The 25,697-nt window shown below is 53.2% G+C and overlaps 1 protein-coding gene across 1 annotated transcript in view; it reads right to left on the bottom strand.

Moving 5' to 3' along the window:
* LOC309684806 (E3 ubiquitin-protein ligase TRIM36-like) overlaps window positions 1-24,602 on the bottom strand; it is a gene marked incomplete at both ends in the record, with an annotated part of 72,002 nt that extends 47,400 nt beyond the window's left edge. Inside the window, one exon of the mRNA XM_082500665.1 lies at window positions 24,597-24,602. Coding sequence (XP_082356791.1) covers window positions 24,597-24,602 — 6 coding nt within the window. The remainder of the gene's footprint in view (window positions 1-24,596) is intronic.
* Window positions 24,603-25,697: the final 1,095 nt, after the last annotated feature.

The following is a 25,697-nucleotide window of genomic DNA, read 5'->3' on the forward strand; positions in this document are numbered from 1 at the left end:
GGATGGTATTCCGGGCAGTGGCATGAGGTACGGCATGGGTTTCCAACCATCCGGTGCTTGCTTCCACCATTGTAAGCACATAGCGCTTACCCTGGCGAGTTTGAGGGAGTGTGATGTAATCAACTTGCCAAGCTTCCCCATATTTATATTTCAGCCATCGTCCCCCATACCACAAAGGTTTTAACTGTTTAGCTTGCTTGATTTCGGCGCATGTTTCACAGTCACGGATAACCTGCGCAATAGCGTCCATGGTTAAATCCACCCCTCAGTCACGTGCCCATTTATATGTTGCATCCCTTCCTTGATGACCTGAAGTGTCATGGGCCCACCGAGCTAAGAATAGTTCACCTTTATGTTCCCAGTCCAAGTCTGTCTGGAAAATTTTAGCAGCCTGATCCGCTTGCTGATTGTTTTGATGTTCCTCAGTGGCCCGACCCATGGGTACATGGGCATCTACGTGATGTACCTTTACGACTAGGTTTGCTAGCCGGTCGGCAATGTCTTGCCACAGCTCAGCAGCCCAGATGGGTTTACCTCTGCGCTGCCAGTTGCTCTGCTTCCACTGCTTTAGCCACCCCCACAGAGCATTTGCCACCATCCATGAGTCAGTATAGAGATAGAGTATTGGCCACTTTTCTCGTTCAGCAACGTCCAATGCCAGCTGGATGGCTTTTACCTCTGCAAATTGACTCGATTCACCTTGTCCTTCAGCAGCTTCCGCGACTCGTCGTGTAGGACTCCATACAGCAGCTTTCCACCTTCCATGTTTTCCTACAATACGACAAGACCCATCAGTAAACAAGGCATACTGTTTCTCATTATCTGAGAGTTCATGATATGGTGGAGCTTCCTCAGCACGTGTCACCACCTCCTCTGGTGGCATCCCAAAGTCTTTGCCTTCAGGCCAATTTGTGATCACTTCTACGATTCCTGGGCAATTTGGGTTTCCTATTCGAGCTCGCTACGTGATTAAGGCAACCCACTTACTCCAGGTAGTATCGGTGGCATGATGAGTAGAAGGAACTTTACCCTTGAACATCCAGCCCAGTACTGGTAATCGGGGTGCCAGGAGGAACTGTGCCTCAGTACCAATTACTTCTGAAGCAGCTCTAACTCCTTCGTATGCTGCCAAGATTTCTTTCTCAGTTGGAGTATAGTTGGCCTCGGAGCCTTTATATCCCCGACTCCAGAATCCCAGGGGTCGACCTCGAGTCTCCCCTGGTGCTTTCTGCCAAAGGCTCCAGGTAGGGCCATTGTCCCCGGCTGCGGTGTAGAGCACATTTTTAATGTTCTGTCCAGTTCGGACTGGTCCAAGGGCTACTGCATGCACAATCTCTTGTTTAATTTGCTCAAAGGCTTGTCGTTGCTCAGGGCCCCACATAAACTCATTTTTCTTTCGAGTCACTTCATAGAGAGGTTTCACAATCTGGCTATAACCTGGAATATGCATTCTCCAGAAACCCGCAACACCTAAAAAGGCTTGTGTTCCCTTTTTGTTAGTAGGTGGGGACATAGATGTTATTCGGTTAATTATATCCATTGGGATCTGGCGACGGCCATCTTGCCACTTGATTCCCAAAAACTGGATTTCTCGTGCAGGTCCCTTGACCTTACCTCTTTTAATGGCAAAACCTGCTTTCAGAAGAATCTTATTTTCCTACCTTTGTGGAAAACTTCTTCTGCTGAATTACCCCACACAATGATGTCATCGATGTATTGTAGGTGTTCTGGAGCTCCACCCTTCTCCAGTGCAGTCTGGATCAGTCCATGGCAAACAGTAGGGCTGTGTTTCCACCCCTGGGGCAGTGGATTCCAGGTGTACTGGACACCCCTCCAGGTGAAAGCAAACTGTGGCCTGCACTCTGCTGCTAAAGGAATAGAGAAAAAGGCATTAGCAATGTCAATTGTAGCATACCATTGGGCTGCCTTTGACTCCAGTTCATACTGAAGTTGTAGCATATCTGGCACAGCAGCACTCAGTGGTGGTGTAACTTCATTCAGGCCACGATAGTCTACTGTTAATCTCCAGTCCCGTCAGACTTTCACACTGGCCATATAGGGCTGTTAAAGGGTGAGCGAGTTTTGCTGATCACTCCTTGGCTCTCTAGCCGGCGAATCAGGTTATGGATGGGAATCAGGGAGTCTCGGTTGGTGCGATACTGTCGTCGATGCACCGTGGCAGTAGCAATTGGCACCTGCTGATCTTCAACCCTCAGCAGTCCCACAACAGAAGGGTCATCTGAAAGACCGGGTAAGGTAGACAGCTGTGTAACATCCTCAGTCTCTACAGCTGCTATACCAAAAGCCCACCGATACCCTTTTGGGTCTTTAAAATACCCTCTCTTGAGATAGTCTATGCCAAAGATGCACGGAGCATCTGGACCAGTAACAATGGGGTATTTCTCCCATTTATTCCCAGTTAGGCTCACTTCAGCTTCTAATACAGTCATTTCTTGAGATCCGCCTGTCACTCCAGAAATGGTGACAGTTTCTGCCCCTTTATGATTCGATGGCAATAGGGTACACTGTGCACCAGTGTCCACCAGGGCTTTATACTTTTGTGGCTCTAATGTGCCAGGCCATCGAATCCACACAGTCCAATAAACTCGGTTGTCCCTCTCCTCCTCCTAGCTGGAGGCAGGGCACCTCTACTGTTGACCGTAGTACCTACGATTATCAGATCGGTTCCTACCTGGTCCGTAGGATCGCCTACCGTAGGTTGGAGCAGCCTTCTTCCTGTAAGAATCCTTTCTCCTATCTGCTTCATTTTGCAGCTCAAGCACCCGTGCCTGTAGGGCTGAGGTAGGTTCTCCATTCCACTTCTTCATGTCTTCTCCATATTCACAGAGGCAAAACCACAGGATATCTCGCATCGGGTTTGATTTGTCTTGAGTCGGAGGATGTTTTTTCTCTTGAGTAGGAGGGCGTTTCCTCTTAGCAGCTGCAACATGAGTCTGTACAGGGAAAGAATGGAGTTTTTCCTCCACCTTGGTTAGTTTATCAAACAGTTTATCGGTTTGCTCAACTAATTTCTGGGTCATTTGCTCTATTTTCTCAGTCAGTTTCTCAGTCATTTTCTCGGTGGTCACAGTCAGCTTTTCTATGGCTGCCACAGAGAAGGGACGAGAGAGACTGTCTTCATACTGTCGTACCTTATTAACCACTTCATTTACAGTTGGTGTGTCAGTATCAGATCCTCCCCAGACCATTGTTGACAATGTGTGGGAATATGTTGATGGTGCACTTTGTACAAACTTTTTTAGCATAGATCGTTTGCATGGCATTTCATCAGGGTCTACAATCCCTTGCCCATTGCTATAAATCACCTCTCGCACAGCCAATTCTCTCAGGTACTTAATACCTTTTTCCATGGTGGTCCATTTACTTGGACGGCATTCGATATCGTCCTTAAAGGGATACCTGCGCTTTCTGGCTGACACCAGTCGCCTCCAGAGACTGAGAGTGCTTGTCTTTCTCCCAATCTCTTTATCAATACCTCCATCCTTGGCCAGGTTTCCCAATCGCCTAGCTTCTCTGCCATCTCAATCTAGGGTATCTGCCCCACTATCCCAGCATCGGAGCAACCAGGAGACAAGTGTTTCACCTTCATGACGACTAAAGTCCTTCCTGATATTTCTCAGATCTTTCATAGAGAAGGATTTAACAACTCCCTCTACATCTGAGTCCTCCTGTGGTGAGGCTGCCCCAGAAGGGGCCTCTCCAGCATCTGCTCTAGAAGGACTCTCGCCTTTGTTTTCAAAGGTCTCTTTCCCTTATCTGGTCTTGAAGGACCCTCCCCTGGATCTTCTTCAGAACTCTCCCCCAAGCTATCTGACTTGAGGTGGTCTTTGTTGTAAGGGGCAGGGGAAGGAGTTGACCTCTTCTTCTTCCTCCTGGTTACCGGGGCAGCTTGTACCGATTTTGATGGAGTTTGAGTAGTTTCGGTACTGGTTGTAGTGGCTGCAGTAGGTTGTGCCGGGATAGGCGGCGGCGTGGCTTGTGCCGCTGTGGGGGGGGCACGGCTTGTGCCGGGACGGGCGGCGGAGGGGCCGGTGTTGTTGCGGTGGGGGGGGCGGCTGCTGGTGGTGCCGGTGCCGGTGCCGTTGCAGGCGGCGGCGGCGGAGGAGGCGCCTGTGCCGTTGCGGTGGGGGGGGCGGCTGCCGGTTTTGCCGGTGCCGGTGCAGGCGGCGGCGGAGGCGCCTGTGCCGTGGTGGTTGGGGGGGCGGCTGCCGGTGGTGCCGGTGCAGGTGGCGGCGGCGTTGGTGCCGGTGCCGGTGCAGGCGGCGGCGGCGGAGGAGGCGCCTGTGCCGTTGCGGTGGGGGGGGCGGCTGCCGGTTTTGCCGGTGCCGGTGCAGGCGGCGGCGGAGGCGCCTGTGCCGTGGTGGTTGGGGGGGCGGCTGCCGGTGGTGCCGGTGCAGGTGGCGGCGGCGGTGGTGCCGGTGCCGTTGCAGCCGGCGGCGGCGGAGGAGGAGGCGCCTGTGCCGTTGCGGTGGGGGGGGCGGCTGCCGGTGGTGCCGTCGCTCCGGGGGGGGCGGCTGCGGCCGGGCCGGGCGGGGCCGCGATTCGCGCCGCTGCAGATCGCCGAGCGGCTGCGCGGGTCTGAGTGGCGGCAGCGCACGGTACCCTACGGCTACCCCTGCACAGATGTTTCACATGAAACCACCCCTGCACCACATTCAGGAGCCCCAACAACAAAATCACGATCTTAAGAAGGTACCAGTCCTTATCCTCAGAGCCCAAAAGGCTTCCATGCCCCAGCTCTGAGGGTGTCACATCAGCATAAGTATCAAAGGGCAAAGTAAACATTCCCCAGGTAGAACCGAAAGTATAATTAATAACAGAATCCATCACCTGATGCCCGAGATATACAGGTAGAGCCGTTACCCAACTCATCGTGTTATACATCTGAATTGCGAACCACACCAAAACAGCACCTTTAAACCTTCGCATAAAAAGACAAAGAATAAATGAAATTTGCAACACCTTTGGCAGGTTAGACCAAGTTGACTGCATTAAGGTCCAACAAAGCTGTTTAAAGGCATGATACATGATTTCCTCTAAGAACGACATGATGCAAGCTGTCTGTTCTAATCTCGGAGCAAGTTGGAATTCAAACTATTTGGACAATTTATCACAGCTCTGGTGGAGCACTGTTCGGGCCCCACGTTGGGCGCCAATTAATCTGTCGTGGTTTAGGCCAAATCCACCACTGGGGACCCGAGGGACCCCAGACGGGACCGACAGATGCTCCCCTCTACCCCTCTACAAAAAGAGAGGCAGAGGAGGAAAAAGAGACTTACGAGTTTAGAAGAAACTAAACTACTTTAATGAAATATTAATAATAAAATAAAAAGAAATAATGAAAAATATATACAAAACCGTATCAAGCTCCCGAGATGACAATCACGTCACCGGCTGGCACTGGGGCAGTCCCAGGCTGGACTCAGTGACAGACGGGAACTGGATTCCGGATCTGGAGTCAGGATTGGGATCACAGGCAGACAGAGTCCTCCTCAGACGTCGGCCATTGAAGGAAGAGCCCCTGACCCTTTGATCCCTCAGCTTTTCTACTGAGCATGAGGCAGATGGGATGGAATACCCTGTTGGTCAGTTTTGGGTCACCTGTCCTGTCCGCTCCTCCCTCCAGGTGGGACCCCACTATGCTTTTCCGCTTCCGACCCTCCGACGGGGCAAATAACAAAGTTGGTTGGCCGTGGGGGTTATAGCAATAAGTATAAGCAGAGCCTCTCTGCATCCCATGCCTGGGCATCAGCTATAAACAATTGGTCTGATCTCTCTGAGAGAGTGAACACTGTCTGCACAATATGCAGTTATTTTAGTAGTTAGAAGAGGCCCCGCTAAGAAGCGAAGTTACTGAACAAAATTGGTTCTGTTTTACCTCAAACCAGGACAGTCTCCATCCACAACCTTGGGGGATTCCTCATATACAGGGGTGAAGAGGTGGAGGGTCAGATGTACACATGCGGCACGGGCTGCGTTAACCCCCGCGCCTCCCACTGCAGGAATGACCGCAGGCAGACGCACTGTGAACCAAACATCAAACCTTTAATGAATTAAGAAAGAGAGAGAGATGTGGGAGAGGTCTGGGGCTGGAGTGGGTGGGTGCGGGTCGCATGCGGTGGGGATGCGTGCTCCACGCCTTCTCTATCAGCCCATGAAGAGAGGCTGGGGGAGCGTGGGGCACTTTGGCCCCCAGCATCCCCCAGGGTTCTGGGTCGCGTGGTGGCCATGGTGTTGCCATCTGCCCTCCATTTGTTGCTGCCCATGTGCTGCCTGCTGCTGCCCACTGCGGCACCGTCCCACTCCGGCGTCCCCTCCCACAGGGGTTTGGAGTGTTTTTCCACCTGGCACACCACCGTCTTCCTCTTCTTGGGTGGGATGTTGTCCCACGGGGAGGTCTCTTGCGTCCTGGGGGTGCCGTGTGGCGCGGGGCGCTTGGCCTGCTTGCCACCCGCCTCTCCCGATCTAGGCACAGCCTGGCAGGAGACAACGGCTGGTGGCAGCAGCGAGCGGGTCAAAACCTCCTGGGACTGCCTCCTCAGCAGCTCCTCCAACAGTTGGGCCATGCGGGGTGGCCGATGCTGGGGGACAGCCGGGGGTCTGGCCAGGGTTCTTGGCAGCGGGTGACAGAGGGTTCTCAGCAGGGAACTCTCTGGAGGACTCTTCAGGGGATCCTTCCAGGGACTCTTCACAGGACTGTCCTTTGAAGTCTTCTCTGAACTCTCCATGGAGGGACAGCTTTGCTGGTTTTGCTGCCTCGGCTCGGTGGTGGCCGTTGGAGGGCCCCGTAGGCGGGCTCCTTGAGCAGGCTGACCTCAGAACTCGTTGCCGATAATACGGCTATTACAGACGTTATGAAGGCCGAGGCTTCGCGAGGATGGGAGGACTCGGCCTTCACTGCCTTCAGCACTGTGCGTTCGGTGAGGATTTTCTTCACTATTCCTTCTCCTTCTCTTCCTCCTTCTCCTTCTCTTCCTCCTTCTCTTCCTCCTTCTCCTCCTCTTCCTCCTCTATAGGACTGAGGGTTGGCTGCCATCTCTTGGCTCTGCGTCCATGTCGTCTTTTGGGCATTGCTTTGCCCTTGGGTTGGCTGGTCATGGGTTGGTTTGTGTCGGAGGAGACCCTTGGGACCACCAACCGCCGCCTGGAAGGACACAAAGGAAGAGGTCTACCTGAGGACACAATGGGTTTGGGGCTGCTTTCTGCCCCTCCCCATGAGCCACGTGCCTCCTCATGTAGCCACCAGCAGGTTGGCTGAGGAAACCCCCTGTGCCGGGACCCTCATCTGACACACAGCTGTCCCATTGTCCCTAGACCACGCTGGGGCTCTCCTGAAGAGCTGGAGAAGATCCAGCCCTGTGAAATGGGGGTGTTCCCGGCAGCCACATCCCACCCCTCCAGGTGCTGCCTTCACCACGCTTGGGTGGTGATGACCAAGGAGCGTTCAGGGCTGGGGAACGGGCTCTTGCTGGGTCAGAAGATCATGGAATGGTTTGGGTTGGAAGGGACATTTAGAGGTTCATCTAGTCCAACGCCCCCCGCTGTCATCGGCAGGGCCACCTTCCAGTAGACCAGGTTGGTTCCAGCCCCATCCAACCTGACCTTGAACACCTCCAGTCAGGCTGATGGAATGGTTTGGGTGGGAAGGGACCTTTGAAGGTCCATCTAGTCCAACACCCCTGCCATGAGCAGGGAGGTCTTCAACCAGATCAGGTTGCTCAAAGCCCCATCCAACCTGGCCTGGAATGTCTCCAGGGATGGAGCGTCTCCCACCTCTCCGGGTAAAATGGCCCTGTGTGGCCGCCCACCCTGAGCCTTCAGCCTCACCTGGCCAGAGACCTTGTCCTCTTCTTCTTCTGCAGCTCCAAGATTTCCCCGAACTGCGGTGTTTTGCTTTGAGTCGGGCTCGGAGCAGCAGGAAAGGGAAAACCGGGAAACCCCACTGGAACCAGAAAGAAGACACCTCCTCAGAAGAGCGTCGCTGTGACGCTGCCAGACCACCCAGGGACACGCATGGGGTGCTCAGGCCTCTTCCCAAAATGTCTGAGGGTTGGACATTCTGCTCCTCTAGCAGCCCCATCGTGTCCTCCCCAACACCAGCACCATTTCCAATGTGGTTTTCCGACTTCGTCATCATCATGATGGTCAGGAAGGAGGAGCCGGGTGGTGCTGGGGAGGGGACAGGTGTCATTTCTGAGGGGAAGAGGGGGAGGAGAAGGCCTTGGCCCACCATCCTCCCACTGTACCCTTGGGCACATCCCACCCCGGGGCTCTCTTTTGGTGACACCAACAAATCGTTAGGACAAAAGGCCCTCAGGAGTTGGCCTGAAGCTTTGGGACAAGTCGGAGCCTTTTGGCGCTCAGCGTCGGCCATTTCCCCACAACATGGCAGAGGTTGGTTGCCCGTCCCATGGAGAAGAGCTGGGAGCTGCTTTACCTTTCCCACCTTGCTGGAGAGGTGGCAAACTGTCTTTTCTCATCTGCACATCCTCACCAGGGACTTGTCTTGAGGTCTTGAGGAGAGCCCTGGGTGGGTGTTTGGGCACACACTCCATCACAAACCTGGAAAGAAGGAGAAGACACCCATATGACCCATGGCACCACCAGCACTTGCCACTTGCTGCGGCCACCTGCCCGCAGGCAGAGTTTGGCATTGCCATGAAGGCCATTGTCTTCCCAAGTCTACCACATCCCATCCCCAAGGACGGGCCTGGGAAATGGAGTCGCCCAGCAAAGAAGTCCAGGCCACCACGGGAAGAAATGTCACCCAAATTCCTCTGTCTTTCCCCTCAGAGCTGCCTTATGGGAGTGACTGCGGCCTGGGGACATCATCAAGAGTCGCCGCCTGGTGTCCCCAGGACACCCGCAGCGGCACAAGGAAGAGATGCTACCTTGGGCGTTGGCATCAAAGAGCGGCTACAGCCGCCAACGTACTCACTTGGGAAAGAGGATGACATGGCCGGAGAAGCTCAGTGAGGCCACGGGTACCACTGGGGACACAATCATGTCCAGCAGATGGGGGACCTGCAATGGAGGAACACAAAGATTCAGGACATCCTCAAGGTGGTTGAGACACTGCACACTGGAGGATGCCAAAGACAGCAGGACATCCTCAATGTGGTTGAGGGTCTCAGTGTTGGAGGAGGGCAAAGATGGCAGGATGTCTTCAGCATGGCTGAGCCACTCAGTGTTGGAGGAGGCCAAAGATGGCAGGACATCCCTCAACGTGGTTAAAGCACCCCACATTGGAAGAGGCCAAAAACGGTGGGACATCCCCCACATGGCTGAGGCACTCAAGTGTTGGAGGAGCTTGAGGCAGCAAGTGTTGGCAGGACCGTAACTCTCACCTGGACCGAGTGGCTGAACGTGTCCTGAGGGACCCCACACAAGCAGTGCCAGAACACTGCCGTGGGACCGCACGCACCACAGAGAAACCAAAATGCTTACCTTGAAGACAACCTTCTCCAAGTTCTCCTTCCCAGACAGCCTCTCCAGGAAGCTGCGGTAGAATTTCACGTGCACCTTTGTGCCTTCAATGAGGAGCACCCCCACCTCCCTCAGGATGAGGGCCACATTCTCCCCCTTCCCCAGGCAGTGTGAGAGGAGGGTCGTGGTGCCTTGGATGCAGTCCACCACTTTCTGCCGGGACACAGCGGCTGCCACGGCCACCTTGGAGTACTTGAGGGGCTCCAGCTCCTTGTTGCCTGGAAGAACCACAGGAGAAGGATGGAGACGCTCACCCGGTGGCCCGTGTCCTACAGCTTGTGCGTCACAATCATTGCATTGCCCCAAAAAAACTCAAAACCACTCAATTATTGGACTTTGGAGTTGCTTCAGAGAAGATGACTGTGCAGTCAGCCATCTTACCGGGCAGGTAGTCCTTGTTGTCCATCAGGTTGTGGACAACAGCAAGGTTCCTGGCCAGGTGGAACACCGGCTTCTGGATAGTCACGGTTTCATCTCCGACCTGGACGCGTTCGAGGACAGTGCCGAAGGAGCCAAGGGTGGGAATTCGGACGCCCTGCAAGTGGACGAGAAGGGTGGGAGGGTAAGGACTGGCTAGAGGGAAGATCTGGAGGTGACCTCCCCCGTCCAGGGATGGTGCTTGAGGCTGGATCCTGCCCTCTCCCACCGTTCGGAGGCACGAGCTGGGCGGTGGGGAGAACTTTGGGGAGGAGATGTTGAGTCCTTCCCCTCCTCAGGAGAAAAAAGCAGCACTGGAGTTTGGGCAGAACCAGGACGAGGCCATCCCGGGGGGTCTCCAGCGACCAGGATCAGCCCTACCAGAAGTGACACCAACATTGCACAGGCCCCGTTTGGCCGTCAGTGGGGACTTTTGGGGTGAGATTCCTGTTTTCTGAGGAGTTGAAGGGTGAGAGCAGGCCACGCCCCAGGGGGATCCCACCACCCCTCATGGTGCATGAGGAGGATGCGGGTGTTGCACCACCTTGTGGAGCAGGAGTTGGTCTTGAATGTAGCCAGCCACTGCATCCCAGACGGCCGTTCGTTCTGAAAAAACAAAGAAGAACCAGGTCAGGCCCCATCTCCACCAGCTCTCAGGTCCACCCCAAACATCTCCCCCTTGAGCCGCGACGCGGTGGCAGACGCCAAGTGTCAGGGCTGGCTCCGAAATGGTGACAAGCCCTTGAGTCTTGGCTGCCGGAGAGGTGGCTGCGGTTGGCCGTACCTTCAGCGGTGACGCTGGACATAGCGAAGGTGTGCTCCATCCCATCCCAGAAGTCCATCTTGGTCCGCCTCACGCTGGCGGGTCGGTTCTTGGTGGCGACAGCCATGTTAGAGGTCATCTTATGGACGTTCCTCCAAAGTGTGGGACCCACCACCCGGTGGGCCCTTTTATACCCCCTGAGTGGGTGTGCCACGCACCTCTTGTGACATCAGGGTGACATGTTCATCGCTGATTGACTGACCGTGGTGACACGGCAACCGCCAACCTCTGGTGGGGTGGCCATTAGCAGGGAGAGCTTCAAGCAGCTCAGGATGCTCCAAGCCCCGTCCAACCTGACCTCGGACCTTCCAGTCATGGACACACAGACTGGTTTGGCTTGGAGGGGACATTTGAAGGTCCATCTCGTCCAACCTCCCCTGTCTTCGGCAGGGGCATATTCCAGTAGAGCAGGTTACTCAACGCCCCATCCAACCGGACCTTGGATACATCCACTCAGACCCACAGAATGGTTTGCATTGGTTGAGTTGGATTTTTGGGTGGTTTGGGTTCCAACAGACCAGGTTGGTCCCAGCCCTGTCCAATCTGACCTTGAACCCCTCCAATCAGACTCATAGAAGGTTTGGGTTGGTTGAGTTGGATTTTTGGGCTGGAAGGTTTGGGAACCAGTAGAGAAGGTTGGTCCCAGTCTCATCCAGCCTTACGTTGGACACTTCCAGTCATAGACCCACAGAACGGTTTGTGTTGAAGGGGACCTTTGAAGGTCCATCCAGTCCAACTTCCCCATCATCGGCTGGAACACCTTCCAGTAGACCAGGTTGGTCCCAGCCCCATCCAACCTGACCTTGAACACCTCCAACCGGACCCAAAGAACAGTTTGGATTGGATTTCTGGGTGGTTTGGGATCCAGTAGACGGGGTTGGTTGCAGCCCCATCCAACCTGACCTCAGACACTTCCAGTCATGGACCCAAAGACTGGTTTGGGTGGGAGGGGACCTTGGAAGGTCCATCCTGTCAAACCCCCCAATCACTGCAGTGGCCGAGAATAAAAGTAGTGCCACGAGTGGGGCGGGTGCTGCTGCGTTATTGTATCTCATCCTATTGTATTATTTTATCTCTTTTGTTTATTTTGTTTTTTCCTTTATGGTATTTTATTTTATGTTATTTTATTTTGCTCTATTCATTTTATTTTTCTTTATTTTATTTTATTTTATTACTTTATTTTACTTTATATTTGATTTTACATTTGACTTTATTTTCTTTTACTTTATATTATTTTACTTTATTCTCCTTTATTTTCTTGTACTTTATTTTCTTTTACCTTATTTTCTTGTATAATTTTATTTTACATTACTTTATTTTACTTTATTTTACTTATTTTTTTCTTTTTCTTTATTATATTAATTGTTTTTCTTTATTTTATTTTATTTTATTATATTCATTATTGTTCTTTATTTTATTTTCTTTATTGTATTTTTTTTACCGTATTTTATGGTGTTTTATTTTTCTTTGTTATTTTATTTTACGTTATTTTATTCTTTATTTTACTTTAACTTTTTTCTATTATACTTCATTTTATTCTATCCTATTCTATTTATTTTACTTTATTTTACTATCTCCTCCCCCCGTCCCCTCAGCGGCCCCACATTCCCCCCTCCCCGCCCTTCCCCCCCTCTCCCCTCTCCTCCCCCGGGACACGGATTTGGCCGTTCCAGACTGTCCAGGATGGGGGCAGGGGGAGGGGTCTTGGAACAGGGCAAAAAAAATCCCGTGGAGGGAAACCCGTGACCCCCCCGCAAGTACATCCCCCACCAAAATACACCTCCAAAAATTACCCTCCACCCCGCCAATCCCATACCCCACCCCATGACCCCCCCAAAACATGAGGCCGCAGGTCCTCCCCCCACCGGGGAAAAAACACTTTATTGCCCCCCCACCCGAATGGGGGAGGGGGGGAGGAGGAGAAGGGGGCGGGGCCACGCTTGGTCCCTCCCCCAGTGGAAGTACCATGATTGGGGGGGAAGGGCAGAGGGGGCGGGGTCTGTGCTTACGAGGCTCCGCCCCCCCGAGGTGGGACTGGTCAGAGAAGCTGTCCCCGGAGGTCTGACACAGCAGGGACACCCTGGCTCCACACCTCCCCAACCCCACCATGTCTCTCCTCAGCCACCTGGGACTCGCCTCCCTCTGCCTCCCATCACCCTTCTCCACCGCACTCTGCAGCTGGAGGTTACAGCTCCTTTGCACCAGCGCCCACTGCTTCCCTTAGAGACCGGGCGGCACAAAGGCAAAGAGGGATTCTTCCGAGTTCTGAACGAACAGAATGAAACTGATAAGATTTACCCTTAAAACAAAACACGCTCCTCAACTGTATGCCACGTACAAGCTGCCACCAATGAGCTTTAACTCCCACAAGGCATAACCGTGGAAGAAATGTTTTTGCCAGAAAACAAATTGAAAGATACGCACAACTAAAGAGTTTTCTAAACAGAGAATTCAAGAGACTACTGAAAGATTGGCGAGCTTTTAACTGCCTGAAGGTCAAAGCAGCACCGGGATTGTGGAGAGGTGTCTGAGTGGTGTAAGAGGAAAGGGAAGGGAAACCTAGGGAGCAATCGCAAGTGCTTCTGTGCAGATGCGCTGCTGGAAAGGTGCCTTCAGACATGGTCAGTTTAGTTCGGAGAGGTGGAAATGCGTGAAAGGTGAGGGAGATTAAATGCAGAGCCTGAGAGAGAGAGTCCTGACAATGCAAAGAGAGGGGAAGGTCCATAGCTCTCCTCTTGCACATCTTGAAAACTCTTCATATGGATCTTACGGGAGAACACTGACTTGTCATTAGAAGTCTTCACTTGTTTCAGTTGATGAGCTCGTGCTCATACACGTGTCAAAATGTCTCAGGCTTCCAGGCAGCGCTCCGCTGTCTGACCGTCAGTACCCAGTGGTACCTCCAGAGGACCCCGTGTCTCTGAAGCACGTGCCTGGGCCTGGCCGCTGTCCCCGAGGAGCTGCTGGAGACCAGAGCCCCTGGGAAGCTGCAGCTGGAGCCTGGGCAGAGGGTCCCAGGCACCTACAGTGGCACCACTGTCCGTGTCCCTGTAACTGCATCCCACCCCAATTTTATCACCACTCTCTTCCCAGAAGAGAAGTAAGAGAGAAAAGGAAGGAGAGATTTATGGGTTTTAAGGAAAACTAAAACTAGAAATGAAGCTCTAGGTTATTCTTAGTTTAAAATAAATAAACTCAGCATTGGTGACAGTTAAGACTTTGCTTGAAACTTTTGAAATCCTGCCTTCGCACGGGTGTGAATTTGTAGTTCATATTCACTCTACGTACACGTAACTCACCCAAATCCGACTGCTTGTCGGCACTTGCATGGTTTCCGAAGGCACACACACTGACACTGACTATAAGGAAATGATCAGGTATCTATTTCCTATGAGTGCCCAGGCCACAGTTGTGTGAGGCATTGCACAAGCATCCAAAATCAATGCAATCGGCAAAGGCCAACAGCTTCCTGGGCTGCATTAGGAAAAGCGTTGTCTCCAGCTGGAGGGAGGTGATCCTTCTCTTCTCCTCAGCACTGGTGAGGCCACATCTGCAGTGCTATGTGCGGTGCTGGGCTCCCCAGTTCAAGGAAGCTCAGGACCTCCTAAAGGAATTCCAGCAAAGGGCCCCAAAGCTGATTTAAGGGGCTGCAGCATCTTTCCTAGGAAGGAAGGCTGAGAGATCTGGGGCTGTTCAGTCTGGAGAAAAAATGGCTCAGGGAGACCTTATTAAGGTGTCTCAATGCCTGATGGGAGGGAATGAAGGCAAGGGAGCCAACTGTACCTCAGGAGTTCCCAGTGAGTAGACTCGGAAGGTTGTCAAACTCTGGAACCACTGGAACACTGCAACCGCCCAAAGAGGTTGTTAACTCTCCACCGATGGAGATCTTCCAAACCCTCAGGAGTTCCCAGTGAGCTTTGAATTTTGAGGGTGGCCAAACACTGGAACAGGTGTCTCAGAGAGGTGGTGGAATCTCTAATAACGGAGTTATTCAAAACCCACCGAGAGAAGGTCCTGAGCAACCTGCTGTAGCTGACCCTGCCTCAGCTGGGGCTTGGACTACATGGTCTCCAGAGGTGCCTTCCAACCTCACCCATTCTGTGAGTGTAGAGGACAAAAGTAAGACAGAAAGAAATGAGAACAGATCCCCTTGGCCACAAACACCTTGGTCTCCTGTGGAGAGGACCTGTGATGAAGAGAGGAAACTTATAATGAGGAAGGAGTAGCAGAGATGGAGTGTTATGCACTGACTGTAATCCTCCATTTCCCATCCCTCGTGTGCCTCTCCAGGCGGGAGTGAGAAGAAGAAATGCAAATGCAAATGAAGGAGTAATTTGAGCCTAGGGGAAAAAAAAAAAAAGTGGGGTGGGGGAATGGTCTAAAATATTTAGTCATAGTTTCTGACTATCCGAGTCTACTTGACTTGGCAATGAACTGATAATTTGTAAGTGATTTCCCTGTCTTTGTTTTGACCCATGATCATCTTTCCCCTCGTATCATCTTGAGGAGGGGGAGCGAGTGAGCAGCTTGGTTGTTGTCTGGCTGCTGGTCACGGTTAACCCACCAGAGGACCGCATCAGGACTGCTGTGCCTGGCATGGGGCTCCCAGCACAAGAAAGAACCTGGCAGACTGGAGCGAGTCCTGCAGGACAAGGAGACCCCGAGAGAGCTCAGAGCTCCCTCAGGGCCACACACTGGAGCAAGGAGCCAGGCCAAGTTGGTGGGATCTCAGTCAATGGAGATTTTCACTATTAGCTGGGACACGGCCATGAGCACCTGATCTTGCTGGAGGTTTCTGAGAAGGGCCTTGGCTGAGAGTCCAGCTGTGGACAGACCTGTAGGACTTGGTGTGTAAGAACGTCAGTAGGAAACTGGTTTCCATTCTGTTAGTACTGGCCGTGGAGCTGGGTATCACTGAGCCACAGGGGGAGGACAGAGGTGACTGTGCAGAAAGGTCCCTTGTCAGGGTTGGGGTGTACGGTCAGAGATGGCAATGGCCGGTGTGTGGACTGGTCTGGGATAATTTTCCTGGGGCAGGATCTCTGGGGTGTCCAGGAAACATGGCACAGGCCAGGCCCCTCTCTTTTGAGCTTTTTCTTCCTTGCTCCCTTCACCGTCAGCCCTGACTGGGACCGCTGGCTGTCCCTACCCTGCACGCTCACACAGCTCAGCTCCACACTGGCATTTTCCTCTCCCGGGCTCTTTCCAGCCCAGCCCAGCAAAGCAGCCCAGTTGGGACTGGCCCCCCAGCACTGCCCACCGCAGGGGGCTGCAGAGCTCTGGGCGTTCGACCACAGCCCCAGTCTCTCTGAAGGGCACAGCAGGGCTTGGGGGGCAGAGAGAGGTCTCAGCCTTCCCATCAGCCCCCGGCTTGTGCTTGCAGGGACGGCACAAGGAAACAGAGGCCACTCACTCTCAGGCTCTTCTGCATTCGTATTGTAGAAGATGCTCAGTCCCCGCAGCATATAACCTCTTCTCTGCCCCGACCGAACCAACTCTGCAGGACAGCACGACTGCCCTGGGCTTCCTCAGGCAGTTCCTGTATCTCCTATCCCGTATTATAGCAGCTTTCCAGTGTGTGAAGGCCGCCTACAAGAAAGCTGGAGAGGGACTATTTAAGGGGGCATGTAGTGATAGGACGAGGGGTAATGGCGTCACACTGGAAGAAGGCAGATTAAGATTAGATCTCAAGAAGAAATATTTACTATCGGAGTGGTGAGGCACTGGAAGGGTGGATGGCACTGGAGGCACAGGAAAGTTGTGGCTGCCCCATCCCTGGAACTGTTCAAGACCAGGCTGGATGAAGCTTTGAGCAAATTGGTCAAGTGGGAGGTGTCCCTGCCCATGGCACGGGGGTTGCAACTAGATGATCTTGAACATCCCTTAACAGCTATGATCTATCCAGACTCCCTTCCCTCTTCCTGCTGTATATTTCAATGGGGGTACAATTCACTTCTTTTTCATTCAATGAAGTTTAAAATGTGATCCACTATTCAGATGATGTGATCCACCATTCAAAAATTCTCAGAATTTGGGGATGAAATCACAAATTCAGGAGGTACTTCTTTCCCGGGAAACAAACTTTGGAACAGGGGCTGTAGACACTCATCACTGAAGGTGAAGTCACAGGTTTGTTTACAAAAGATAGCCGAGTGACTTCAACTTAAATAATTTGTTTGACTGATTTCCTAAACTCTGAAGGCAGTCTCATTTTATTGCAGAAAGTTACTCTCGAGTCTAGCGAAGAGAAACCAGACAAAACTCTTCACTAATTAACTGCAGTGTCTATATGTATATATTCACATTATTATTTATTCCCTTTTTGTGAACTGTAGTTAAACCATTGACTGTATCTCACTCAGAGATGAGAGATTCAGAGTGATGGAATGAATTGCACATTCCCAGAGCCAAATCCACCACTGGGGACCCGAGGGACCCCAGACGGGATCGACAGATGCTCCCCTCTACCCCTCTACAAAGAGAGAGGCAGAGGAGGAAAAAGAGACTTACGAGTTTAGAAGAAACCAAACTACTTTAATGAAATATTAATAATAAAATAAAAAGAAATAATGAAAAATATATACAAAACCGTATCAAGCTCCCGAGATGACAGTCACGTCACTGGCTGGCACTGGGGCAGTCCCAGGCTGGACTCAGTGACGGACGGGAACTGGATTCCGGATCTGGAGTCAGGATGGGGATCACAGGCAGACAAACAGAGTCCTCCTCAGACGTCGGCCATTGAAGGAAGAGCCCGTGACCCTTTGATCCCTCAGCTTTTCTACTGAGCATGAGGCAGATGGGATGGAATACCCTGTTGGTCAGTTTTGGGTCACCTGTCCTGTCCGCTCCTCCCTCCAGGTGGGACCCCACTATGCTTTTCCGCTTCCGACCCTCCAACGTGGCAAATGACAAAGTTGGTTGGCCTTGGCTGTTATGGCAATAAGTGTAAGCAGGAGCCTCTCTGCATCCCATGCCTGGGCATCAGCTATAAACATTGGTCTTATCACTCAGAGAGAGTGAACATTTTCTGCACAATATGCAGTTAATTTCAGTTGTTAGAAGAGGCCCAGCTAAGAAGCGAAGTTACTGAACAAAATTGGTTCTGTTTTACCTCAAACCAGGACCCCAGCAGACAGTGTAGCACTGTTGGTAAGCAGGGCATTCCTATCAAGAGAGCGACGAACTGTAGGCCTGGTCAGCAAACCCAGAAACCCACTTGGAACTGCCGAGATCAGAGGAAAAGCAGGTAAAAGGTGGTTCCGGCCGGGGGGAGATGGTGACCACCGGCTCATTGACCACCTCCCCAAACGATACCACCTATTAAAAACATAAGAGTGGAAAAAGAAGACAGAGTCTGCGCACTCATTTACATGGGAAGCAAAGAAATCTCGACCAATCATTGGAGGGAATAACAGTGAATATGTATTAATTGTTTGAATATGTAATAATTAATGTGTAAAAGTGAAGCTTTTTGGAACTAAGGTGTGAGCGCTCCCGTTTTGGGACAAGCACCCATTTCTGCGCATTAATGGCGTAAACTTAGAAATACCTCTGCTCTGTGTGTTATTGGCTTGCCCAGCAGGTAAAGAACCCAGATTTGGGAGGACAGTGGGGTGTCCGTAAGGGGTCCCGGGCGGCGCTTATGGGGTCCTGGGAGGGACTCTTGCAGGCCAGAGGGAGTCTGGGGCAGTCCTTCAAGGACCTGGGGGTCCCCTCTGGTGCCTCTGGGGAGGGTTTTGTGTCTGGAGAGGGCCAAGCTGGTTTCAAGAGGTGCTTCCTCCCTTTCTCCAGCCCACCCAGCTCCCCCGACACCCCCACCCCCCCAGGCTGGTGGGTGCCAGCAGTGCCAGCCTGTCCCACTGGGTCGGGCACTGAGGGGGGCACAGCCCCAGCCGCGGGATGGGAGGAGGAACCATAGCACCAGGGATAAAACGTTGGTCTCTATTTCTTTAACATTTCCCATGGGGAGCACCCCAGGGTTCCGCGGCTGCACCACAGCTGGTGCCAGGAGGGACTGCAACGCCCCCCCTGTGGAAAGATTAATAAAAATGATCAATAATACAGCATTGGTCACACGTTAAGGAATGGTATACAATCAAAAGGCTTCTGTGTGAGCCGACTCGGGCAGGACGCAGGAACGACCACAAGACCACGGAAGACAAAGAACAAATGTGATCTCAATACCTCGCGAATTGGGGAGTCTCCGCAGCAACGCCCGGGCAGAGGGACAATCTTCTGTTACTTTCCCACATTCCACCCCCTCACTCAAGAGACCGCTTCTGCTGGGGCTGACAAAGTTGGAAATGTTCATTCAAACTTGTGGGGTGTAATACAGAGTAATTTACAGAGGCATGAAATAAACACACATAGAAAAAGGAATAAAATAGCCAAAAAGAATGCTACATATGAAGACAACTCTTAAAAACTAAACTAATTCAGAACTTGAGTATCATTTTTGTAGGAGTGCAGAGGCTTCCTAGTATTGCCAGTTAGCGAAACTGGAAAGCCACTGTTACGAGAGACTTTCAGACAGTTCTGAAATGATTTTTGCCAGTCAGTGTAAAGCAGCTTCCTTGAATGGAATACCTCGTTGGTCAGTTTTGGGTCACCTGTCCAGCCCGCTCCTGCCCACAGCTGCGACACCTCTATGCTTTTCTGCTTCTGACCCTCCAACGGGGCAAATAACAAAGTTGGCTGCCCTTGGGTGTTAGAGCAATGAGTCTAACCCCGAGCCTCTCCGCATACCATCCCTGGGCATCAGCTATACACATCGGGTCTTATCACTCTGAGAGCGACCAGTGCCTGCACGATACGCTGTTCATTTCAGGAGTTAGAAGAGGCTTGACTGAAAAGTAAAGTTACTGAACAGAAAATTGGTTCTGTTTTACCTCAAACCGGGACACCACCAGGACTCCCAGGTCCCTCTCTGCAGAGCTGCTCTCCAGCAGGTCAGCCCCTAACCTCTACCGGTGCACAGGGTTGTTCCTCCCGAGGTGCAGGACCCTACACTTGCCCTTGTTGAACTTCATTAGGTTCCTCTCCGCCCACCTCTCCAGCCTGGACAGGTCTCACTGAATGGCGGCACAGCCTTCTGGTGTGTCAGCTGCTCCTCCCTGTGCTGTGTCATCAGCAAACTTGCCGAGGGTACACTCTGCCCCCTCACCCATGTGATTGATGACGACTTATTGAAGAAGACTAGAACCAGTAATGACCCCTGAGGAACACCACTAGTTACAGGCCTCCTACCAGACCCTGCGCCGCTGATCACAACCCTCTGAGCTCTGCCACTCAGCCAGTTCTCAATGCGCCTCACTGTCCACTCATCTAACCCACACTTCCTAAGCTTAGCTAGGAGGATGTTATGGAGACAGTGTCGCCTCAAGGCGAGGTAGCCAACGTCCACTGCTCTGCCCTCATCTACACAGCCAGTCATGCCATCACAGAATGGTTCCCCCTTGGTGAATCCATGTTTACCACTCCCAATAACCTGCTTTTCCTCCACATGCCTACAGATGACATCCAGAATGAGCTGTTCCATCGCTCTGCCAGGGATGGAGGTGAGGCCGACTGGCCTGTAGTTTCCAGGCTCCTCTTTCTTGCCCTTTTTCAAGACCAGTGGGACATTGGCTTTCCTCCAGTCCTCAGGCACCTCTCCTGTTCTCCTTCACCTTTCCAAGACAGTGGAGAGCGGCTTCATAATATCATCTACCACCTCCCTCAGCGCTTGTGGGTGCATCCCATGAGGGCCCATGGATTTGGGGATGTCGAGTGTGCCTAAATGATCTCTGACCCAATCCTCCTTGGCCAAGGGAAAGTCTTCCTTTGTGCAGGCTCGCTCTCTTACCTCCAGGGTCTCGGATTCATGAGGACCAGCTTAAAGACTGAAGGCAAGGCAGCATTCAGGAATGCCTCTTCTGCAAAATGCTCCCTGACTCTGTGGCAGCTGAGCTGTCAGCCCCCTCTGCCCATGTTGCCCAACCAAGTGATGCACAGACAATGAGAGACACAGCGTCTGTGTGTTAAACAAGTGGTTTATTGACACCTTCATACACAGTAAAACTCCCCGAGGGAACGGAGTCAGGAGGAGGGAGGGCGGGAGCTGACCAGGGGGTAATAGGAGTCTCTGCTGCTGGTACCGGTGACCTCTGCCTAGTCAGTGCTCAGGAAGGTGTAGGAGTCACCTTGCTTCACGCCAAACATCATGTCAATCAGGATGGTACTACCGGAAGCGTGCGTCAGCCGGAGTTTGCAGGAGTGCCTGGACGGCAGCACCGTTAGATGGCAGAACTTGGAGTGAGGTAACATGGCCCAGGCTCCTTTTACCACTACCTGCAACCAGCGGGCGGTTTTGACGATGTCAAGGTAGGGGCCGGTGCAGAGGGTGCGTAGGAGGCTGGGACCCTGTTTTTTCCTCAGCTCCTCCTGGGGGTGGTGGAGGAAGCACAGCATGTCCTCCTCCAGCGACTCCCTCATGCAGGTGCACTGCAGCTCGACGCGGAGGCTGGAGTTCCTCGCCGGCATGTCCTCGGTGGCAGTGCCCAGGTCCACGTGGAAGGTGTGCCCGCGGGGGGGCTTCAGGGGCACGAGCAGGTGGTAGACGGCATCCTCCTCACGGGGACTCAACAATGCTAGGGCACCGCTCACCCCGATGACTGGCTTCAGTCGCGGCATGAAACTATTCCTGGACAGTTTTCCACAGACACGGAGAAGTTCATCCATCAGCTCCTCCACCATGCTGAAGGATTCAGAGAGGTCCAGGAGGCGGTCGGCTGAAACAGTGCACGCATGCTGGGCAACCCGGGGTTTTTCTCCTTCCTGCTTCTTGCCCTCCTTGCTGCTGCTGGCTGGCCAGCGGCTCCTTTTCCTGAGCCACCAGCAGAGCCCGAAGAGCAGCACCAGGAGTGCAGCGACCGCCCAGAACTGCCAGCGCTGCAAGGCAGCAAAGAGCAGGGCTCCCCAGGCAGAGTCGCTCTGCTCCACCTCCTGCAGCAGACGACTCATCTGCCGGCTGAGGAACTCCGCACGCTGCTGCATGCTCTGGCGCGTCTCCTCGTCCAGCTCACCACCGACGATCAGTGCATTCTGCACCATGGTTTCTATAACCATGCAGATGAATTCTACGATAGCCATGGTCTGCAGGAGGAGGGAGAGAAGGGGATCAGTGCTGGTGGTGGGGGCAGCGGGGCCGGGAGCCGCAGGGAGCTGGGGGCAGGTAGGAGAGGGGCTGAGGCAGCGGGGAGGCAGCATGGCCTGCGCCCAGCCCCGGTGGTGGCGACGCACCGTGCCTGGCCCAAGGTGCTGCCGCGAGCGGCGGGGCCCTCAATGCCCAGTGAGAACCCACCCCCCGGGGCCGCGCGTTTCTGCCCTGGCCCTCGTCCAGCCCAGCCTCCCCCCGCCTGCGCACTCACCGCTGGCCCAAGCCGTACTGGGGCAGCGTTGCCTGCTGGCGCCCTTTACAGCCGCCCGCATCGCGACACGTCGCCTGTGATGTCACAGGCGCTGGAACGCATCACAGGCACGCCCGGCGGCAGGCCCCAGCCTGTCCCAGCGGCCCTCGGCTGCCCTGGGGTCCTGGTTCAGGCCGGGCTGGAGTTAATTTTCTTCACGGGAGCTGCCGTCGTGCTGTGTTTTACGTTGGCTCTCGTCTGCCTGCCAGCGGCAATCTCGTAATCACAGAATACCCTGGGTGGGAAGGGACTCACGAGGATCTTGCAGTCCAGCCCCTGACTGCACGCCGGGCAACCTTCAATTAAGTCATAGAATCACAGAACCATTCGGGTCGGTAAAGACCCTTGAGACCCTCGAGTCCAACAGCAACACTAAGTGGCAGACGGGTCGGGCTCCAAGAGTTACAGTAATTGGGGTTCCATCAGGTTGGCGCCAGTCACCAGGTGGGTTCCCCCAGGGCTCAATTTCAGGGGCAGTGCTCTTGAATGTTTTTCTAAATGATCTGTATGCAGGACTTGAATGGACATTCAGTAAGTTTGCCGAGGATAGTAAAGGAGGAGGAGCTGTGGACTCCCTGGAGGGTAGAGAGGCTTTCCAGAGAGATCGGGGTAGAGTAGAGAGCGGTGCAATCACCACCAACCGTCTGAAGGGTAAGAAGAGCAAGTCAGGGATTCTGCAGCTGGGATGGGGTCATCCTGGTTACACATACAAACTGGGGGACAAGAGGCTGGAGAGCAGCTGTGCGGAAAGACATCTAGGGGTTTTGGGCTGATGGCAAGTTGAATATAGAATAGACTCGTAGAATCCTTTTGGTTGGAAGAGACCTTTAAGATTGTCAAGTCCAACCGTCAACCAAAACACTGCCAAGTCCACCACTAAACTATGTGCCTGAGCACCACCACAGCTACACGTCTTTTAAACACCTCCAGGGATGCTGACTCAACCGGTTCCCTGGGCAGCCTGTTCCAATGCTTGATAACCCTTTGGGTGAAGACATTTTTCCTAATATCCATCCTAAACCTCCCCTGGCACAACTTGAGGCCATTTCCTCTTGACCTATGGCCTGTTACTTGGGAGAAGAGACCAACACCCCCCTCGCTACAACCTCCTTTCAGGTACTTGTAGAGAGCAATAAGGTCTCCCCTCAGCCTCCTTTTCTCCAGGCTAAACAACCCCAGTTCCCTCAGCCGCTCCTCATGAGACTTGTCCTCTAGACTCTTCACCGGCATTGTTGCCCTCCTCTGAAAACGCTTCAGCACCTCAACGTCCCTCCTGTGTGAGGGGCCCAAAACTGAACACAGAACTCAAGGTGCAGCCTCACCAGCGCCCCAATACTGAGCCCTGGAGAACAGCGCTTCTGACCGGCCACCAACTGAATCACGAATGCAGGGTCCACTGCACCAGCTCTTCACAGAATCACAGAACAGTAGGGGTTGGAAGGGGCCTTCGGAGGTCATCTAGTCCAACCCCCCACCCTGCTAAAGCAGGTTCACCTAGAGCACATTGGACAGGAATGCATCCAGGCGGGTTTTGAGCACCTCCAGAGAAGGAGACTCCACAACCTCTCCGGACAGTCTGTTCCAGCGCTCTGTCACCCTCAAAGTAAAAATGCCTTTCCTCATGTTCAGACAGAATTTCCTGCATTCCAGTTTGTGCCCGTTGCCCCTTGTCCTGTTGCTGGGCACCACTGAAAAGAGTCTGGACCCATCCTCTTGACAGCCGCCCTTGAGATGTTGGTAAGCGTTGATGAGATCCCTCCTCAGTCTTCTCTTCTCCAGGCTAAACAGACCCAGGTCTCTCAGCCCCTCCTCATCAGAGAGGTGCTCCACTCCCTTGACCATCTTCATAGCCGTCCACTGGACTCTCTCCAGTAGTTCCTCATCTTTCTTGAACAGGGGAGCCCAGAATTGGACACAGTACTGGACACAGATGTGGCCCCACCAGGGCAGAGGAGAGGGGGAGGAATGCCAAGGGACTCGAGCCCATTTACATCAGCAGGGTGCTGGGGCCCACTATATTCTTAAGCATGAATGTACGGGCCAGACCCTCAAACTACAGGTGCGTAAAGTGACACAGATATGGATCATGTAGCATGGAAAAATCTGGCCACCTTTCCCAGGAAGCAGGGGAGTCCTGGCTAGTGCCTACTCCAGGCCACAGGCAGCGGGGCCACCGGCGTGTGGCTGCAGGTCCTCACTGAGTAAGCTTCTCCTACTACCAAAGCAAGCGCCCAAGTTGTTGATCAGCTCCATGGCACCCACCCAGTTCAAGAAGAAAAAGCAGCAGATGGCATGGCAAGAGTCGTTACAGAAATAAAACAAAACCTTTTTTACTTTTTCCTAAAACTAATGAGGTTTCCTCAAACAGTAACAAATTAGAGCGTTGTACCTGTCCATACCGACATGGCTCTCCCGGCCAGTGTCCAGGGAGAGGCAGCGCTGGGGGCTACGGACACGGGGCAACAGCACTTGCAGGACACCAGCAGACATGGGGACCGCTTTTTTAGGGCTTGTTTGTATTTACTATCTAGACAAGAAAGGGTGGGTTAAGAAGCAGCCAAGTTTAGGATGAAAGAGTTTTTCACAAATTTCTCCAGGCCCTGGAGAAAAAAAACCACAACCCACTATAATTCCCTAAGAGCACGGGCTCCCCAGCACCTGCGCTGCCTCCTCTCCTGGAGTCACCTGCCAGATCAATTGCATTGACGGGCCCGGGGCAAGATCCAGTTTTGGCCGGTAAAGATGCAGAGCCCAGGCTGGCCCGAAGGCAGGCAGGCGCAAGGGGAGCGGGGCTTCTGGCAGGGAGGACACCCAGTGACACCAGCACGGGCTGGGAGATGCTCTCAGTAGCCAGCACAGCGAATGCTCTGCAGGTAGGGACAGAGCCACCGGGAGCAGCTGCTGCCAGAGAAGGTTTGCCCATGCGTTCAGGGCACAGGAGGGAGGCTGTGGCCTTTGGACAGATGTCCTCCCCTTCTGCTGCCGCTGGATGGCCACCCCTCTGCCCAGCCAGTGGGCTGGTTCTGCTGGTGGGCTTCCAAGAATCACCATTCAATGCTCTCGTGGACACTCTCAAGGCAGCTGGGTGGGCACACTTATGGCAGCACACCTGTTTTTTGGGGAGGGGGGAGAAGGGCAAAGCACCCTCCCATTCCTCCAGCATCATCATTCAATTCCCTCAATTCAGCGTTACTGGACCTATACACCGGTATATAGACATAGCACCGTCCCTGGACACCTATGTCAGGCATCTCTCAGCCAGGTCAGCACAGCGGGAACCCGCCAAGGAAGGGTTTCAAACTCGGCCAAGTGTTTGAGTAGAGGGGGAAATGCTTTCATTTCCTAACTTTCCCTTAAAATAACGCGCACGATCTGTTCTGGGAACACCCACCCAGTGAAAATCCCTCCGGAGGCTGCCTGCCAAAGCCTGTGAAAATCCCTTCTGGGAGCCGTGTCCGCTATTTCAGACACAGCCTGTTCATAGGAACATAAATCTGCTG

The sequence above is a fragment of the Vanellus vanellus genome, assembly GCF_965231255.1.
Source record: "Vanellus vanellus genome assembly, contig: HAP1_SCAFFOLD_44, whole genome shotgun sequence".
In the NCBI taxonomy this organism is placed as follows: domain Eukaryota; kingdom Metazoa; phylum Chordata; class Aves; order Charadriiformes; family Charadriidae; genus Vanellus; species Vanellus vanellus.